General features: G+C 35.8%; 1 protein-coding gene across 4 annotated transcripts in view; it reads right to left on the bottom strand.

The window, feature by feature from the left end:
- Window positions 1-2,285: 2,285 nt before the first annotated feature.
- Window positions 2,286-21,615, bottom strand: part of UBE3C (ubiquitin protein ligase E3C) — a 77,768-nt gene continuing 58,438 nt past the window's right edge. For 3 of the 4 annotated variants that reach the window (XM_080385833.1, XM_080385834.1, XM_080385835.1), the window contains 5 exons: window positions 19,620-19,832; window positions 10,785-10,973; window positions 10,622-10,688; window positions 9,714-9,844; window positions 2,286-4,310 (listed from right to left, as the gene is read on the bottom strand). In XM_080385833.1, the coding sequence (XP_080241959.1) occupies window positions 4,140-4,310; window positions 9,714-9,844; window positions 10,622-10,688; window positions 10,785-10,973; window positions 19,620-19,832 (771 nt within the window). In that variant the 3' untranslated portion in view covers window positions 2,286-4,139. Of the gene's footprint in view, window positions 4,311-9,713; window positions 9,845-10,621; window positions 10,689-10,784; window positions 10,974-19,619; window positions 19,833-21,615 lie in introns of those variants that run through there. The other variant, XR_013927882.1, reaches the window with a different exon arrangement.

Here is a 21,615-nt window from a genome sequence, read left to right as displayed (position 1 = left end):
TAGAATCTGTTCAGTACTATCAATCTTTAGCAAGAGAATGCCAAATTTACTGCGAAAAAATAAAAAGAGTGTTTCCGCGAAGTTTCAAGAAAACTCAAATTATTTTATTCACAAAAGCAGAAGTCGATAAAAATATAGATATCCTGATCAGTTTTACAGACCATGTTAATTTCTTCACTCCTTCACTGACAGGCAAAGCATCATGAAAAAAAAATTGTAACAAGCATTTACATCACAAACCATTATTAACACAGATTCATGTATATGAGCAAACATTTTAAAGTTTTTGCATATAATTATAAATACAAAAAAAAAAAATTACAGGTCCAACAAAACATTCCAAGAAAAAAAGCTCTCTTGTTCTTTCCTTTTTGTTTCTGTGCTGTACTGTTTTTCAGTGGTGTAGAGTATATATGTGCTGTCTCACTGGCATTTAACAAGTAGTTTTTGGGTTGAACTCCTTCAAGTGTTTTCTTTGAATTCCAAACCCCTTTACAGGTCACATTAGGATGTTTGTGCTAGATTACTCAAGTGATGCCAAAAGAACTGTCCACATTGCCACTAACAGCATCAGGAAGCTTTTTTTTAAAAAAAATTATGGCGCACCCCACACAAAAATAACTGAAGATATCTTTGTTGTTCAAATCAAACTTCTGTCAGCTCAGTGTTTACATGTGAGCCAAATCTTTCCTCTTTTGTAGACATAAATTCTCCCCAGAAATCACAAGTGAGTTTTGTGACATTTATAGAAGCCTGGCTTTCAGGACCATGATGGAAGACAACTGAGATTAAGGAACAAGGCAAATAATCTATGTTCTGGTTGGTTGTTTTTGTTTGTTTGTTTGTTTTTAAATCCAGCTAGTAGGACTAAACCCACATCTGGAAGAATTCTCACCAAAATGAAACAGACTAAGTGCTAATTTTCTTTTTTTATTATGCTGTTATGCCGTTTAACTTTGGAGAGATAAAGGATTTGTGACCTCTCCCATCAGATAAACTTTGACAAAATGTTTTTAAAACAGATTACAAAATTATAAACGAAAAATTATTTGAAAACAAAAACTAAACAGAAAATGCTGTCTTTTTTCAAAAAGCACGTACTCAACTAGGCAGACAAAACAGTGAAGTACAGCAATTGACTTTTAGGAAGGGTTGCCTTGTATAGAAAACAAGTCCAAACCTATAATTATTACTGCTATAATTCTGATTATCAAAATCTACGATAATATTTCAGGTTACTTGCATGCAAAGTGCTTCCTGCCTCTGCCTACCTAAAATCTGGGAGCATCACAATGGAGAGTTTGCTCTTCTTCTAAAAAACAGAAAATCCATTTTCATACATAAACAACTCTTGCTACGTAAGAGCTACAAGAGATCATGTAGATGACCTAGCTCCTCAGGACGTGACTAACTATACCTATATTATTTCTTACACCTTTACCTCCTGTTCCTTAAAATATCCAGCAATGGATCACTGAAAAGCAGGGACTCGTGCTTCATCCTGACTACATGAAAACAGTTGACAGTCAGAAGGGAAAGCACTCATTGCCAAAGGAAAACCCTGCACTCTTCTTATTGCAGTCTGGATACCGAAGAAGGTGGTGTAAGCTGTTGCAGCACAGATTTTCACCCGACCACCTGCAGAATGAAATCTAGGCTACAATCCCACTGACTTGAGTACATCAGAATTGCATACTTAATGTACAGAATACACAAAACAAGATTGCCAACTATTACATACTGAAGAAATAAGAGTATTTTCAGCAAACTCAAATTCTCTGCTGAAGATTTCTGCAACTGTGTGATTCCTGCAATTACATGACTATACCTATCTGCAACTCACACTTACCCAGCCTACCCTCTCTGTTGAACTTGCATTCATGGTAACAGGAATAGTGTGCACTGTCTCCTTTTACAAAAGCAGAAAGCATTACCAGTCACGATTACTTGACGTGACTCCAACAGAATCTTCAAAGTATTAATATTTAATTGAGAATTTTTTTTTACAAAACACAGATACAACACTACCCAATGTAACAAAATAACAGAATTGAAAAAATTCAAAATATTTAAAGCATTAGGATCTAAAATAAATAATGCTATCTAAAAAGAAGCATTCAGGTTTTGTGATTGGGAGGAGGCAGTTCCACTATTACTGATCTCCTTTTTCAAATTCTTTACAAGTTCTATAATTTAGATAGAAAAATACACAAGAAAAGAATTTTGGGATAAAGAATAGGTTGAGTACGTAACATTTAACATAAATAAAAAGCCTAAAACAAACCAAAAAGAAAACCAATCATTTTATTTCTGTACATCAAGACTACAAATAGTATTTTAACACTTCATTACCCAAATTAAGAAATTATACATTTTTATATGGTTACTAGTAAACATCTTAAATCACTCAGTTTCCCCACATTTAAAAGGATATTGCTGGTTACTGCTTATTAAATATGAAATCAAACAGTTTCCAGTAACAGCAAAATATTTTTTTGCATAAGAGATGAATACAAATTTGATTGTAAATTTTGATGATTTAGAATATAAAACTAAGGTTCAGAGGGATGCATTTATGAATCTTACAGTTTAAAGTATAACTCCTTTTTTTTTTAGTTGACTACAGTTTGCATATGAATACCCAACAATGTGCCTACTACTAGAAGATCAGTCCCTTCCATATGTGTAGTGGCCTGGGCCATGGAAGAAGATTTAGGGTAAAGGATAAAGGTTAATGAACGGTCACAAAGCGCTGATGTGGCAATTCTGACATCAGATAAGGAGGAAGTAAAATGTTAGAACGAGGATGTTAAATGAGGATGAGGTTTTATAGACGTCAATGGACGTAGCCAATAATGAGAGGTTTTAAAGCGCGCGTACATCATATGCAACAATCAACATTAACGTTTGCACATGTACGGAAATCAGAACTGTATAAAAGAATGGCCTTTTGATAGAGTAAACTGACTTTACAGAGCATCATATTGGTGTGCTGTGTCCCGTATCTCGCAAGATGACTCCCACACATATGAAAGCAAATTTTTTCCCAGATATCAAATTACATTAAAGCAGCATATTCCCACCTACTTTTCTTAGCAGAAGTACTGCAGGCAGAGGGATGTAAAAGCTGTTTAATCACAAAAAAATAAGGAATTTGACTAGTGTCTACAGCACAGATATGATATTTAAGATGGAAAGAAACCATAGGGAAAAGGAATGTGAACAACACAGGCTTCAAATATAAAAGATAAAGCCTGATAACTTTGGTTCAAATAATTTTAATAGTTGTTACACGTATATTTTTCCAAAGTGATGACTTTTGTATGTACTGTGTATGCAATAGGCGTCTGATACATTAAAAAAAAAATATCTGTACAGGCACAAAAGACAGAAACAGAACAAACATGGATAGTCACATCCATTTACGACAGTGTTCAAGTGATAATGACACAGCCAAAGGTTGAACTTAAAATAATGTAAATCCAATTTCTCCAAGGTATTTCAGAAAGCACAAATGGAATATTATAAACTATTTATCTCAGTGCCTACCATCTTGAGGGAAGGTAGTATAAAATAAAATCAGTTCTGCAAAAACTATGATTTGTAAACAATTCTACAACATAAGTAAAGATAAAGATGTTAGGTTATCAGTAATGAGCATTTTCATCCTCTCAGTTCTGGGATATCTGCAAACATCTGCTTCACTTCCCTCTAAGAGATTAATTACAGGATGTTAGCCCTGTCTCATCCCAATGCGCTGCATGGTACACAACTTTATTGCCAGTTTGTGAAATTATTTATGTTTGAACAGCACAAAGCCAAAGCTTCATCTTTGGTTAATTTCACTGAGATGTCACTGTTCTTTAAATGTGCTCTTTCTTCGCATAAACACAGAAAACAGCCACACTGCACACAGCATTCATTGTTTTCAATCATAAAGCAGTGTCAATGTAATATTAATTAATGAAAGCTAACTAAGAAATGTTTAAAAATGAAACCTATTTGAGGGCATTCGGTAAGACACAAGAGCTGCAGAAATCTAGACAGAATTCCCTTAAAACTGCTTGGGTAGGGTGCTGCTTATAGAGTAGGCACTGGTTAGTTCCTCTGCAGATCATCCAAATAAGCATCAGTTCGACTCAGCTTAATTCAAATCCAGCAGCACATTCAATGGCATAAAGAAGCTTGCTTCGCATAAGATTTTCGTCATAAAACTCAGGAAGCTTCAGCAAGTTCATGCAGGTACTGGCAGTAGGTAGCCTGTCTAAATCAGATCCTCCATTGTGAATGCAAAAGGCAGGATATAACTCCTGAAAAATGCAACAGAAGAAACGTATAAAAAAATACATACAGGCCAAAACCTACCCCATAACAGCTAGCAAAGACTCCTAAGAAATAAATCATGAAATTAAAGCCTGTCACAATGACATAATCAAGTGGCATCTTCTTTTATTCCTGGTGGCCCCAAAAGAGCTCTTGAATTGTATAGTGCCTTCCTCTACCCTTGTCCCCACTGAGATCCATTAAATTGCAAAACACAAAGCAATTTAGTTCTAAGGAAAAAAAATAACAAGTTGTTACTTTTTGTACATTCTATTCTACAAATCTGTGATCCCACAAGAAAAGTGAACCCCAAAATGGAAAAAGTAATACAGCAGCATGCAAGAAATTTTTTGTTGTATTTGGGAGAAACAACTGGGTTTCACAACCTCAGACTCTCCTCACCACCTCTCAAATGCCCATGGATGCTGTTTATTATTGTAGGAAGAGGAAAATGACGGGTCCCTGCTACAGTGATGTTTTCCGATAGTGAAACGTGCTGAACACGGGGAACAACAGACCACTAGCAGTAATGGAGGTAAGTGGAAAAGGATGTTCTGTCCTTGAATGACATGTAATATTTGTCACTGTATAATGACATAGCTTCTTCTGAGAATTATACTTCCAGGCAGGGAAGACATTGTTTCTGTATACATAAAAAATCCCAACAAAGGCAATTTTGCTCTAGCTAATGAAATGATGTGCTATGCCAGTTACAACATTCTTCTGTTAGTTTAAAAGTATTCCAATTTTATGCACAAATGCTACATGAGCATTTGTCATGTTCAAATGATGCTCTAAGAAAAAGGATGAATAAGTGATCAATTCTAAGAACAAATTTTATAAAGTTGTAATACTACATCGATTTGTGACATTAAAAAAAAATCCCGAATAAACAAACTATGATCAAACATACCCTTTCAGTGTTTTCCTTTTAGAACTTCAGTTAGCATGCCCCAGATATATAAAATAAATTCTTCCAGTGGATGAGTATCAAGCCAACATTTTCCTTTACTCACCACAATATACAATGTTATTTTCTTCATTGAAATCAATTATCTGATACAATGCTAAAGGCATTTCTTGCCCTCAGGAGACTTCTGTTTAAACTAATCTTTCAGCAAGCCTGCAGTTTATGAACTTCAGGATGAACAGTACTAATGACTTCAGTAGACCTGTTCATGTGTAAGATTAAGCAAGTATTTACACTACTATGTCTAGAACTCTGAAATGAGAGGTACTTTATAAGCTCCAAATAAAGGTCTAACTTTACTTAAAGTAATAATACTCAGTGTTTCTTCAGAGTAATTATTAAAGTCACTTGGCTGTTATTGGGATGATATTGATGTGCACAGTGATGTGGTAACTATTGATCTGAGGAACAGACTCGTAAGACATTTTGTATGTAGTATCTGTTTCAATAATATCAGATCTTTTTTCTTCTAAGAAAAAGAGTATAGTGAAAATTATATTTGTTACCTCTAGATCACTGCAAGAACTGCAAGAACTTTGCTGGCAAGAAAGTATTCATTTTATCAAATGCTTGCCTGAGGTAAAACAGTTCTGATTTTAAAAACTGGAAAAAAAATCCCAGCTCCAAAGGCAAAAGGTCAATGAGATTCTAAGCTAAATTATTGTTCAAATTGAGGCCTTAGAAGTATTTCATGGCTAAAATGCTGCATTTTTAGTGTTCCTTTCAAAATGCTAATTGAATTCCCCTACTTTAGCTTTAAAAATGGAAAAATGAAGTTCTAAATTGAAGTGTCATGCCAAGGGCACCATTTGTTGCATAATTAAATACTGTACAGCAGGAAACTGCAATAGTTTGGAAGTGAAAAGTATCATCAATTTATTATGTGACCTGATTGGAACTTAACAATTTTTAACCATGCTTTAATGTTGGGGCTTTTTTTTTGTCCATAACAATCACATTTATTAAACTTATTAAACTTTAATTAGCTTTAGTAAATGTTATTCTGAGTCTGAATTTTGCAGTGAAAGTTCAGAATTTTTAAATGATGCAAAGTTAAACTGTGTCATCTATCAGCTATGAATGTCAAGACATTGCCTTATCTTAAATTAACATGCATTAACTTTAAGAAAATGTGAAGGTTCCACAATATAAAGTGTACAGAAGGTTTCAGAGTGAGAACCAGCAACTGTGTTCCTCAGAAAAATACAGTACTTATATTAAAGCTGTAAACAAATTTTGAAGATAGCTTGTGTTAACATCTAAATATATTCAGACAGTTATTTGGCCCGCAATATTCAGCACTCCTGCCACTTTGCACTCTTCTCCTTCAGAGCTATAAACAGTAGGCTACCAAGATGCTACTACTGATGACAACACCAGTTACCCACTTCCTTTTCTGGCAAACCCCTGGTTCATGGGTAAATACATGTTAACAAGATACTACTGCAAGCACCATGCAAGTACTGACCTAGCTCCTGCTAGGTGCTGCCAGCAGAGCGGCAGCCATGCCTTTCTACTTGGCTGCTGCCAAGACTCTTGCACATGGCTGAGCTCACAAGTCCGTTGCACAGTGAATTAATCTTTTAACTTACTGCCATCATGCTGAAAATTTGATGACTATTTTACTTCCAATTCTCCTAGCCAAGTATGTTAAAGTCAGTCTGTGGCCTACCACCCAAGTACACACACAAACTTCAGCTTTCCACATGTGGCTTCTTTCTAATATGTCACTGTCAGCCTTAATTTTTTAGACTTTTGATTAATTTCCTCCATCTCTTCAAACGTCACGCTGGTTACCTCAAAGCTGGCTAGCTACATCTGCATTTCCTCCTCTCTCCTTGTAATTAAAAAATATGTCAACAAACATATAAAAAGTGACTTCTGTTTACTTTGTTTCCATACAACTCCTTCCCAGCTCTCCCTTCACTACATGTCTCATGCACTGTTCTTTCTTGGTCTCATTCCACACTGTCCTATAAAACTGTTGCAAGAGTAGCGTACAGTGATATTCACATAGACTGGAGAGTTAAAGAGAAAAGCTTGCAGGCTTGAGAGTTAAAGATAAATGCTTGCAGGCTTTTAAATAATCAATCACATAAATCGATCAATGAATACCCTAAATAGGATTCATGTTATCAAACAGCCATCTCTGTTGCCTGCATATCCAAATGTAGTCAACCCAGACACTCTTCACTGTTCAAGGGGATCTAGTTAGTATGTCTTGTGGAGTCTAAGGCATGATTCATTTCACCCTGAAGTAGACACATGGAACAGTCAGACAAATTACAAACAGCAAGTGCCAATTCCTCTCCTAGGTGCTTGTAAATGGAGTGTGGCTGAGCTATACGTTACAGGTATTGAAGATGGAGGATATGTTGCCTATCCACATGCTAACACCACCACAGAGAGCTTGCTACAGCAGCTGAGGGGATAATGCAGAGGGTGAGACTGCACAGAGGGTTACAGCACGACTGTACTAAACGGAGGTTTGAGCGATCACACACTGCAGTGGCAGTGCTGCATACCTCCATCAGCTTACAAAGAAATAGGAAAATTGGAAAGGGAAGAGATCACAAAGTTGCAGCATAAGGGGATAGATCGAAGTCAAGGGAAAAGGGGCATGCTTCCCTGCAGAATTTAGCACTAGAAACAACTCTTCCACTTCCAAAATCACTTTGCAGCATAGGGAAAAAAAGCCGCTGTTTAAGCTACTGGGAGTATTCTTTCATCACTTCTCGTAACTGATCCACACACTACTGTATGATAACTCACATCTGCTTTTATATATTCTAAATCATTCAAATTTCAGAGGGCTGTGTCTGAGACTAACCATCATTTCAATACTGGAGTGTCATCTTTGTTTTCCAGAAGAAAACTGTATTCGTGAAAAAACTCAATAATCCAAAGTTGAAAAATTCTAGAATTAATTTTGTTTAATTCCATAAGAGGAAAAAAATGGTAAGTACTACAAGTATCTAAGTTGTATGTATGGATGAGGAAGGTGGGGATTTTTGTTTAATTTTTTACTTCTGACACCTTTATCATGTGTCACCCCCAGGACATGTCACAGGAAAGGGCCCAATTCCTCAAGCTAAGAAAATATTCTTCTAGCATTTGCCTTTCCAGTATTTTTTAAATGCTGATTAAAACAAAACAAAACAACAAAAAAAACCCACCAGAATGAACTTTCACAGTATAATTCAAGCAAAAACTGTGCAAAATTCAAAGTATGTTGTTTTCACCTCCAGGCTATTATGTCTACCTGAATTCCTTGTTCCTATATAAAATGCTAGTGTCTGTCCCTGAAGTATTTCTATAATGAGAAAATGCTAATTCAACACCACTTATTTTACAAAACAGTTAATAAGCCTTCAGGACTTTGACAATACCTGCAATTTATTTCTTATGGGTTGATCTACCTATTTTACCTATAAATGTAGAAAATTAGTTACTATCCACTGCTAATTAAAAAGTGTACCACAGTACCTTATGATGTGAAAATTTTACAAGTACATGTACTCAAATTTTGTTTAGCAACAAATATTATTCTTACTTGAAAGGAACTGCATGATGCAATGCCTGTATTTGTTCCACATAATCCCACCTTTGTATTAACTTTACTGAACAGTACAACAGCAAACACACTGTTGACTATTGTACTAAAAGTGAGGCAACCAGAAGTTGCCTTGAATCAATTTATTCTTTTATTTTCTTACAGAAAAGCACTGAATGTTCCCAAATTTTAGTAGAAATAAAGTCCATGACCAGTTCTTAACCAAAATTTTGCAGCACAGCTGAAACTCATAGGTAGAGTATCTCCAGAATTCAGTTTCAAAATGCCTTCAACTTGCATCAGCATTTTCGTTTTATAAGCAGTAGACAAGTTTTCTGCATACTTAAGCTTCACTAGATTGTTAATGACATCAGCAAAATATGTAGATACAAAGGCTAATGAACTGTGACCCTATAAACAGATAAACAGTAATTAGAAAGAAAAACATCTCCTGCTTCAAATGGTTAATTTAAAGGGTTCAATTTTAATGGCTGCTTTTATACCCTAAATCCTCTTTCGCCTGGTTTGAAAGACATCATTAACTCAACCTGTTCCTTGAAACTGGTAGCAATACTGCTTCTGCACAGTAACATGAAACAGCATCAAGGATCTTCCATGACAAAGAGTTCAGTGCTCTAACTGATGTATTTGTAGCTTATCAAATTTTGCAGTTGAAATAGAAGACAAGAGAACAACATTTCATTAAGTATTTTAAAACTATACTGATCATACATGCAAATGCATTGAAACTGTTTCTGTAGTCACAGAGGAACGTTCTTCTCAAACTGTAAATTCCCACAGACAAAAAAGCTTGTCTCAATCTGCAGCATTTACAAAAACTTGCCAGGAAGCTGGGAAGACATATACCTTAAACCCCAGAAGAGGTGGTCGAGAGCAGCTTGTTACAAACTTGAGTAGTTTGCGTTTTTCTTCATCAGTGAAGCTTTCTACAACTCTCCAGAATATTTTGATTACAGGATGGTCTGCTGTGTAGCCACCTGTAATGAGATTTAAATGATTTATAGGTAGAATAGTTTCATGTAAGAAATAAATTCTTCAGAAAACCTAGCATCAGTCTTGAAAAGCTTGGAGAAAATATTATAACCAGTGGGCTTACATTGCTAACTTCCAGTATCTACAGATCTCTTTGATCACTGCATTTTGGGTTTCTCATTCATTGCTTTCGTGTAGCTATTTCCCTCAGCTTCTTAACTGCAGTTTTCTTCACTGAATCCTACTTATTTTAAATTAATTTTATTTAGTTTAGCATTTACCTAGTAACTCTGGACTACTGCCTTTTACTCCAAGAGTTTCCAAAATCTGCAAGACTCATGATGTTGTTTAATGAATCAACTTACCTTGAGGTAAGCCCGGATGTGAACTGATGATATAGCAGCTACTTTTTGATTACATTCATAATAAATGCAGAGCAAAAAAACCAACTATCCCAAAGGCATTTGCAGACTTATTTTCATGGCAGACACCATCACTGACTAACATGCATTTGGGAAAGGAATTACGTGTCCTCTTATTATCCAGCTCTAAACTTCTATTTAAGTGTCTGAATAAAATAAACTGCATACCTGTATTTCCCAGCATTCATAAAATTAGGTTGTAATTTTACCCAGTCTTCCAAAATTCAGGCCCATCTAGAGTTTGGCCAAAGTTAACAAGAATGACCCTACAAAATTTTTTACAAGCTAGGATAAAAAGCAAGTTTGTTTATTCTGGAGTCAGTCATAATACTTTCTTTTACTTCAGTAAAATATGCTTACCTGAATAGTTTGTGAAAGATTTAAGGTCATCCAAACTAATAGGAACCTGGGCACCAGAAGTCAGAACCTAACAGTGAAGGAAATTAGACAGTTAATTACAGGCAAAAATTAGCATTTATTTCACTTTAAAGCAATTGGTTTCTGCAGTTTTAAGCAGAAGTACCTGTATTTCCTGTTGATCAAACATTCGAAGCCATTCAAGATTCACAACATTGGCCAGTCCCTGACGGAAAGCAAGGCAATGCTGTCGAATTTGTTTGTTTAACCTGTAGTCTGCCACCAGATGGATGTACGCGATTCGGTTAGCACTGGTAACAGGAATATCTTTTCCACCTGGCTTCAGTTCAACCACCTATAAACATAACAGTTTTGATCACTTCGGTAAACTTTTAATTCTGTGTGCTGTAACCATAAAATTGAACTCCAAAACATTCTAGTAAGTGATGTATATATTTGAAGTTTACTAGAATATACTCAAGAATATTCACCTCAAACTAAGATAGAAGACTACAACAAGTTATAAAGGTACTGATTTTTCTGTTTACTCATAAGAGCATATTCTATAGCATCCGGTTTTTAGAACTAGACATCCAGCTGCTAATGCAGCTGACTGCATGGCCCTGTGGTTTATTACCAGAAAACACATTTGGCAAAGACAGATCTCTTTTATAGCAGTCAGTATGCAATACTAAATTCACCACTGCCAGTCAGACAGAAACTAGGGTGAAAAACTGCCCCTTGGCAAGCTTGCCCCAGCTTCCCTTACACTAGTAAGGGACCTGGAAGAGACGATAGCCTGTGTAAGCAGAGAGCTCACACAGAGCACTCTCCTTCCAGTTGGATTAGGAAAGCTGTGCTTGACTTGCTAGGCTCTTCTCTAACTGTCCAGTGATCACGAATTCTACACGATCACATTATGGTAAAAGCAATGTCTGCTGAGTGAAAATCAAGATTCTGATACAAGCATAATTTACAGAATGATAAGCGTTCACAACTCCTACCATTCAAAATCCAAGCTATACATGCTCAGTACTTTCAGCAAAAGTAAAAAACAAACAAACATATCAAGCCCAAACCTTGTTTTTTCTACTGGAAAGCTTAACTTTTGTCCTTCAAGTACCAAGGTACCTCAACACAGAAGAATTTTTAATGAAAAAAACCTAAACAACCGCAAACCAAAGATATTGTTAATTGCATCAAGATATAAACCAGGATCAAAGGTTGTTATTACTAACACACTGAAGACCCTTACATATTCTATTCTTTACTACATGAGGATAATTTTGTAGAGTAGCAGCCCAATTGGAAGGAATTATTAGAGAACTAAGAGGAGGATTAAAAACCTGAAAAGCTGAGATACTGTCACCTTCTGAACCCTTCAAAAGAATGTTTGGTTTTCTGCACTCTGGAATTGGCAATTTTCAATTTTTTTTTAAACAACTGTGCATTTCAGTCTGTGCATGTTTGCATCCTTAAAGCACAGAGAATTAAACATGTGAATAGCTTCTTTTTAATATGCTTCCCAATAATGTAAGCTGTTCCAGTACTAAGCAAAATGAAAAACGGTAAGATTAAAAATTCACAGTGCTTTTGAGAATTCAGATTTTCACTTGATTAATAGTTTTTTATGGCCAAAAGTGAACATTCTGATCTGTGAATTTGACCTCCCAGATAACAGGCCAGAGGATTCTGTCTGAAGATTCCTATATTTAACTCAATAAATCCACAGATGACTTACAGCACATTATTTAGAGAGACAGGCAATCCTCGTATAAAGACTCCATGTGATAGAGTATTTACCACTTTCCTTGATAAGCTAGAACAACCTGAATTACAATAGGTGTTAAAAATATGTCTTACTTCCCACTTTAATCCTTCAGCTGAGAGCTTCTTGCTTTTGTTACGCCCATAGAAAAAAATTAATTAATATTCTACCATGTCTGTGTGCAGGCAGTACTGACTATGCTTAAGCCTTACTCCCTGAAGAATTAAATAAAACAAAGATGTCAGTTTAACTGACTGTTTCATACCCTGCACACATTAGCTTGGTTCCCTTCTGAGTTCCCTTCGACAAGAGCCACCAACACAAGAGGCAGAATAGCTTTCTGTCCTGATTTCAGCTGGAATAGAGTTAATTTTCCTCTTAGTAGTTGGTGCAGGGCTGTGTTTTTTGGATTTGGTGTGAGAATAATGTTGATAACACACTGATGTTTTAGTATAAAAATGACCTATCAACAACTAAGTCAAGGACTTTCCAGTTTCTCAGGCCCCGACAGTGAGAAGGCTGGAGGGGCACAAGAAACTGGGAGGGGACACAGCCAGGACAGCTGACCTGAACTATCCAAAGGGATATTCCATGCTATAGAACATCATGCTCAATATATAAACTTGGGGGAGTTGACTGGGGCCTGCTGATCACTGCTCAGGCACTGGCTGGGCATCGGTCAGTGGGTGGTAAGCAACTGTACTGTGCATCACTTGGGGTTTTTTCCCTTTCCTACCCTTTGGATTTTATTATTCTCCCCCCTCCTTCTCATTACAATTGCTATTATGATTTCTGTTTAATTTCCATTATTAAATTGTTCTTATCTCAACCTGAAGTTTCACCTTTTCCCTGATTTTTCCCCGATTCTCCTCCCCATCCCCAGGGGATGTTGCTGGCTGGAGTTAAACCACACTTTCCCTGGAGCCCAGCCCTTGTGGAGCCTGGCACTTATGCAGCTGGCCGCTCTAGGGGATACCAGCCAGTACCTGGTGCCACGGACTGGCCAGAGGGTGAGGATATTTTTACTGGTCAAAGTCCAAAAGGAGTATTAATGGAAGTATGGGACATGTTCCATACCACAGTGGAAACATCTGATGAGAAGGGGTCACTGCTAAGCTTTCTCTGCTACTGCAGCCAACAATGCAGTCTAGAAATGTAGCGCGTTTCATCCCACCATAGTAGTTTTGCTATTGTCCCTGGAAAGTTAGTCAATAATGGGATTCATCTAATGATTAGAAACTTCTAATTTCCACTTCAAGTCAAATGGGTAAAGTTTGTTCATACCTATTGTTCTTATTTCAATATTGTCCTATAGCTTATATCCATGACATATTACTTACAGGCAGCAACTTCATTAATCTTCCCGGATCTTTTTTCACTGAACCAATGTCAGTCAAGTTCCTTCAATCTCCTCCTAGAAAATACCCTTTTTACAAAGCCTAACAAGATCAGAAAGCTTTCTCTTACTTATTATTTAAATTCCTGTTCTCTTCAGTGTTACAGGGTCAGAGTTACCAATGCTATTCCATATGCACTGATCACTGTTGAGACCTCAACGCTAATAGTAATTAACTACAAATTTTCTCTATTTGTTTTGCAGAACTGCGTAATTGTTGTTCTTCTGTCGTTATTTCACCAAATACAATTCTTCTCTTTGACATATGGACACATGGAATTTGGCCGTATTAAAGCATATTTGTATTACCTAACTCATCAAGCTTCTCTCAAGAATACGGACACCAACAATAACTTAAGTAATAGTTATTATTCCATTTGTGTACAATAATTTCTGTGAGCTCAGTATTTACATAAAAGGATGCTTGAACTGACTTCCTAAAATAGCAAAGGGAACTACTGGCAGGGTGTTCTAGACAACTGTTGTGTTTTAAGATTCATGCCAGCACTAGGTGAAGTAAAACATCTGACTTTCCTTGCGTGTCAGCAAATAGAAATCAGGGCACAGTTTCATTTATGCTTATGTTTGCATTATAGCAGTATTGTCTCCACGGTGGTCTACGGATGTCGGGAAAGCTGTAATCATTGTATGTAAAAGCTGTTCTCTCTCCCTGTGATTTTTTCCTTTGATTTGTGGAAGAACGAGCACTGTACTCTTTCTGACCACTATTTTTAGAAAAGAGGAAAAAATACTTGAAGAAATCCTATTTTTCCTACTACCGTTTTGTCAAAGTATCATCACAGTCTGATACAAAAAGGCTAATGTAGCAGGAATAATAAATATATTATGCCATAAAAGCTAAGACAGATGTAAAACAGAAGACAGAAAGTAGTATCACTTGGTAGCAGTAAAACCATAGTAAATGTCAATGCGCTTTCTACTCATTCAGTGTTTTCATGGCATTTTAAAGGAACTGTTGTAGAATTCCCATCTAATTCTAAATGTCAGGAATTAATTGTCACACTGTGATTGTTGAAGAGTTCCTTTTTAAAAAGGCCACAATACAATTTATTACATCTTGAAAGATTTTTCAGCTTGCATTTTTATTTTTATCCATCCAATTTTTACCACTAGATGGTGCAAGATGATAACACAGGTTACACAGGATGGGCAAAACTAGAAAACTACCCAAAACGTGTAGACTGGTGTCATCACCTTATTTTCTATTTTGTAAATCTAAAAAAAAAAATTAAAAATCATCTTAACTTGGTTCATTATCAGAATTACTTATTTTTAAAGCAATCAATTCATGCATATTATTGAGATAAGTATTCAGCTCATTCAGACAATACCACAGATAACTGCATTTGATTCCATATTCACAAAGTATGTGTTCAAAATAAAGGCGAAATATCAAAGTAGGATACAAAAAGTCCCATATTTCTATAAATCTGCAAGAAAAGGTGCTTTGCTTTTTTTTAGTACTATAGACAGAAGTATTGCATTAGGCCTCTGAAGGTTAGATACAGTTGGAACTACAATTACATGCACTTAGGGTTTTCGTGGCTACAAATTCAATTATGTGTTTCTCCAGGTACACGCTTACTTAAAAAAAAAAAAAGTGATCCACTTGCATTTACATTCTTATTCAAGAAAACCACCACAGTTTATTAAAAAAAAAGTAGTAAATTATTTTATGTATAGCTTCAGTTCAACTGAACAGTTCAATCATTATTATAGCTACTATTTTGAACGTTATCACAATAATGAAGAGGAAAACAGTGAGTAACTATTTGTCAAGAAGAATTCGGAGTATTTATCTTCTAGCTTATTGATAATAATCTGTCACACAAAGTTGATTTCTAATGTGATTATGGACAGAAAATTGCAAGTCTCTGTTGGTAGACAAACTTCATGCCAGCTGCTGCTCACACAGATCTGGCAGTGGCAGCTGCATCCCAAGCTAACAGAGAAAAAGGGAACATTTAGAAAGTAGGAAATATTTCAAGAAAGGATAATGGACATGCCACCTAGGTACTCTTTTCTTGTGCGTGAAAACATGTATGTCTTCAAATAATCATAGAATCTCCAGTACAGTTTCAAAAAGCACTCTTACAGACAGTCAAGAACTCCTACAAACTTGTTTTTATGACAGATGAAAATATTTTACCTTCCCTCTTAGACTCTGATCACTTTTGTTCACATCACCCCTAAAGTTCTTCCCCATTCTGAAAACAAGTCAATAAAGCTTTTCTTTCTTTCCCTGTCATCTGCCTTCCAGATGTTCAGGCAGGAGTTCCAGGTAGGAGATTGCATTTGAATGCCTAAGAATGCATTTGCCATTAGTGTTATAAATCTGCCTGAGAAGGATCAGCCTCAACTTAAATATTTTGCTTCTGAAACACTTCCAAAATCATTCATCTAAGCCACTGTATCCTAGAAAAGAAGGCGCCAAGACAGCCAGTTTCAGAATTATTTTTAAGGCTTGAAAATTTAAAGTCAAAAAACTCTCCTTTAGTGAGTCAACATATTTTCAGCAACAGCAATGGCAATCACATCTGTTTAAAAAGCCAAAGGTGTCCTGACGCTGACTTCTATACTATATAGAATTTCATAGAAACTGCTACTATATATATTATAGTGCTTTACTGTGGATTTGTTCTTCTACACTTTAATTATGGAGTCTTCTGATTATGAAGTATTCTGATCACATTCAACTGTTCCAATCCATGTAATCTCAAAAATCACTGTTTTAGAACAGTCCCTGCAGTACAGAACCTAACATTTTTGCAGGATGAGGAATACATGTCTGAATCTTACTCTCTTCCCCTGGACAGCCACAAAACTCACCTTCCTCACTGCAGGGGTGGGGGGAGGTCTGAAAAGAGGAGGTATTTTCTTGGAATTGTTAACCTTACACTTATTATAAGCATTTTAGAACTATTTTATCACCATCTAATCTACAAGATAAAAGGAAAAATAAAATCAATATACACAGCTTCCTGAAGGCACCTGTAACTGTAGGCTGACATTCTTTTGAGACATTTTTACTGGCCACCATTTTATGCAGCAGATCCAACAACTGAAATCTCAACTGGTATCACTGCATTATACAGTTCTTTATCAAAAACTAAAGCTATTTGGGGTTGGAAAATAAGGTTGATGGCATAGCTCCCCTAATTAGCCGTCTAATGTGCAAATTATTAAGTACCTTTTTCAACTTCTGGTGAATGCACTTTGACAATAGTTTAATGGGATCTAAAAGCACATTACAGGATTGGAATCAATATGCTGATAATAGAATTTTACCTTCTACTACTGACACGAGGCAATAGAACCTCTTTTGAATGTGTCTTTCATTGCAGATAATGCTTTTGTGTCACAGTTGCTGGATGGACACTGTCATGAGGATAGCTATTTACAATGATAGATTTATGATGCATTTATTGGGCACTAATTTATTAGACACTAAAGTGGTTGTTTAGCTGAAAACTAGAGAAAATGTGCATTCAACATAAGGAGTGCAAATTAAGCTCTTTTCCCAAAGTGAATTAGCCTTACCTTGACACTATTATATTAGTATGCAATGGTTACACCAGTCAAATACTAGACAGAATGTATTTATTAAGGTTTATTAAGGCAATGAAACAAAGAATAAAAAGTAACCTGTTGCATTAAAACACAGAAGACTGTGACAAGAAACAATTAGTTGAACTACACTAAACATGCAGTCTCGTTAAAAGATGATTAATACTTCACAGTTATAGTGTTCTCTCTCCAAGTGTAAACATAGCAAAACAGCATAAGAATATTTAGTTTAACTTACATTGCATTTAATTACTCAGAAACTCACTATTTAATCTTCCTTTTAAAGTAATTCCAAACAATTAAAAATCAGAAGCCTTGATAATACAAGCTGTAGCCCTCAAAGGGATTCTTGCCAAGCCTAATTTGTTTGTTAAAATTCTCTTTTTACAGTTTTTTGTTGCAGTAGGTAGAACTGACATCATCTCTAATTTGGATCTCCTTTTATGTTATTTCTGAGCTACTTCCTCTTTTCTATATCCTTCTACTTTACTTGTTAAGGTAGGTTTTAATTTGTGTGGCTAATTTTTGAGGACATACAGAGTAGATGTATGAAGTATGGACACCAAAACCTCTCCCAAAAATATTCACTACTACTTATTTTTAATTAGAGTCTAAACTGCATTTATATTAGCTGTGATCAACAAAACTATTACTTTAAGTGCATTGAAATGAATGGCTTTAGAATACAAACAAAAGATTTTTCTTGCCCTCCACAAAAATTCTAGGTTATATTGCAGAGTACCGTCTTGTGTGCTTTGCAACCTCGTAACCAAATACGCAGATAGAACACAATTTGGTATCCGTCACTTACAGCACATGCTGCAACGCAGCAGGCGCTCTCTGTACAATACTGTACAATAGAGTAGGCGTTCTAGAACGTGCTTTCGCATACATTTGTATCACATGCCTTTATTTCAAGTTTTTGAGTGTTTCTCTAAAGACAGCAGTCAGAAGTTTTCATATAGGGAGTGTAACCCAGGGGAAAAAAAGATGTATTGTACCAGGCAATTGTTGACTCTCCCCTTCAGTACCATTCATGAACCGCAAACCTGAGGGTACTGTTTTGAATGCAGTCCAGGTTTTAGGATCTCCCATAACAACAGGAAATGGATGACAGAAAAGTCAAGATAAAGTCTGAGCCTGATGTTGTTAAAGCAGAAGTCTTGGACATCAAACTTGCTATGATTTAAGCAGCAGCAGAGAACACCTAACAATCTCCAGGACTAGCTGCTGCATCTCGCTGCTGCTTCTGTAAGATGTGCACAGTCCCAGGCTTCCCTGCCAGGCAAACTCAAGAGAACTGCTTACCCCTTTTACAGTCTCTGCTTCTTCCACTAGAAACAAAGCTGAATTCAGATGATGCTGCATGTCATAATGTGGTCAGGTCTATTAATAATTGGATCAAAAAACTAAATACCATAATCAAGTATAAGTAGACCACAAGTAGTACACAACTTTAAATCCTCAAAAATTAAAAAGGAAGTACGACAAATACTTTAACTAAGGAGATTAACTGTAAGAGCACATAAAGGCACACTTTTCCAGCTCTCGTGACGTTTATTTTCTACTATGAACATAAGTGATCTTTAGTACTCACACAGAGCAAATAAAAGCCATAATCAAATTATATAGTACAACTGCATTAAAACTCACACTTAAGGACCTAACTAACTGGCCCTAACTAACTGCTTTTTGGAAGCACTGAATGCCCATTTCTCCCTCCTGACTCACCTGGTGTCTCAACCCCTCAAAAAAACCCCAAAATATTTAAGGTCTGATTTCAGGACCTCTACTTTGAAAATGACAGCTAAAGGAGACAATGCTTATCTCACAATAAAGGGTGATTATCATTTAAAACTATTTTGATTTCTAACTGATTCCAAAACCAGACAGTACTTCTACAGTTTACATATCCTCTAACTTTTGCAATTACTTGAAGAGCAATTAAAGAAACACCATAAAATATTTTGTTGAAGAAATTATCTTGGGCAACAGAACTTTTCATGTATGTTTGTTAGAAAATAATCACTATAGTTTACTACGTAAAAGACCAGACCTTTAACTTGTCATCAAAAGTGTTTTTTTTAAGCACACATTAGTTATTGTCTATTCCCAATACTGAGTCAGAATCCCTATGATGCCTCAAAACACACAGCACCTTCAACAGTTATTTCCTATCACTTTAAAAATTAATTAGTCATGGTAGTAACAATTCATCAGTAGTAAAAAAAAGTGAAAGCTATTCTTACCTGGGCTTCCCCAAGGTCATTGTTTACCACAGTGAAGTTTAGTCCAAGTTCTTCCACATCGCCTTCATAGCTCTTGAGAAAAAGCAAATTTTTGTACATTTCTGGATCTAGTGAAGCTAAATGATGAATGTCCACATCAGCACTTGTCCCCAGTAATTTTGAGAGGAAAAAACTAGCAAATGGCAACTCCACCAGCATATTTTCATAAAGAGCCTGAAAAACACAGCAATGAAAAGCACATTATATTTTATTGTTGTACATGCAGGAATTCTAAAGGCTATTATTTATTTCTCAACATTTTGGTAATTCCTTCTTAATTTGGTACCTGAATAGGATCTTCTGGTATAGCAATAGCCCAGATATTGCATGAACTTACAAGCATTCATCTGAAGTTTGAAAACTGAGTATTTTTGTGAAATACCAAGCTCCTAAATTTTACAAATTAATTATGTGGTGACTTACATTAATCTTCTTGCCTAAAGTATGATAACAAACAGGAAGTGTATTAATTGCATAGACTGGCAAGAAAAGCAAAGTTTGCTGAAGGACAACACAACTGCATCAAGAATATCTTCCATATAAAGTTAGCATCCCTACCTTCATTAGCATTTCACAAGCAGTATCCTCTCATTCTTAACAATTGCTACATGTAAAATAGTCAGCCCCTTTAAAATAACTATGTAAAACCAGTACAGTTAAAACTAATCCAAATAAACTATTTTTCTTGCATGTTATACAGACTCATGGCTGTATCTTTTTGGTGAATTCTACTGCTTAATGGCATCGTCAAACCATCCTAATTTCCCCACCAGGAGCTTACCAGTCATGACAGTACCGTACATCCGACCCTTCCTATGCCTGACACTGTTACACCTGTCAAAAAATTGCTGAACCAAAAGTGAGCCTGACCTGAATATGCAGCACTCACAAAAAATATACTTTTACTGCAAACTGAGAGCTTCCTCAACAATTTTCAAAAATGCACAGAACTCCAGCAATACCACTCTCAGTTGATCTACTGTATGACCACATTGCAATGTAAAGCATAGCAACTTTGCATATTTTTCATACAATAAGTAACAGCTTCTTGTTCATGGGAAGAAAAAAGTACATATGGAGCTCTCAAAACAAGGTGAGATTGAGACTTCAGCACTAGAAAGAGAAAGCATGGTATTATTTAGAGAAAGCCTACATGAATAAAGGAAAAATAAGAGACCGCTGCCATTCCTGAAACATGCTGGCTGTGCCTGGCCTTTCCCATTGTCTAGTTTGTTTGCCACATCAGCATCTTTAACAATGACAACCAAATCTTTACAGTATCATTAATATCCCTGCCAAGCTGATCAGAAAAGGCATCATCAACGTAACATCGTTTGTTCTCTTTTTAGTCTTCAAGAGCAGTGTTTTGTCATTCCTTAATTCCTCCAGAATCTGCTGCAAGCTTAGAAAAGGAAGTACAATGAGCAGAAAAAAGGAAAAAAGAAGAATAAATGTAGCTGTAATCACTCAATGATATTCCAACAAAAACGTTAAGAAAAATATACACAATTCCTTAAACCTTTGAAAGAACATTTCTATGAGGTGAGTTAGACCTTGCAGAAAGAATTGAGAATAACGAGTTCAAAGCCAGAGGGTGCATTATATTTAGAGCTATATGATTTATTCAAGGTGTAGAAGTCGAAATCCTCATTTGTATAGTTGACTTTAAAAGCAAACTAGAGGGATAAATCATTAATTTGCAATGTATAAGGTCACTGTTTGCTGTTCCTGCATTAGTAACAATAAAGCTATTGTAATTCCTTAAATATATCAAAGCTACCCGAATTTAAAATAGAATTCCATCTATGACTCATAAAATGTAAATGTAGAGGTGTAATTTTTTACACAAGGCAGGTTTAAGCCTTTAGAGCATTTAATATACAAGGACTAATAAATGATAGCACTAAAAACTATGATCACATCAGCTAAATGGATTATAAATTAAATTTCCATAATG

This window comes from Falco punctatus (genome assembly GCF_963210335.1).
Source record: "Falco punctatus genome assembly, chromosome: 4".
In the NCBI taxonomy this organism is placed as follows: Eukaryota; Metazoa; Chordata; class Aves; order Falconiformes; family Falconidae; genus Falco; species Falco punctatus.
The sequence above is the reverse complement of the archived record's forward strand: the minus strand, read 5'-3'. Positions and strand labels throughout refer to the sequence as shown.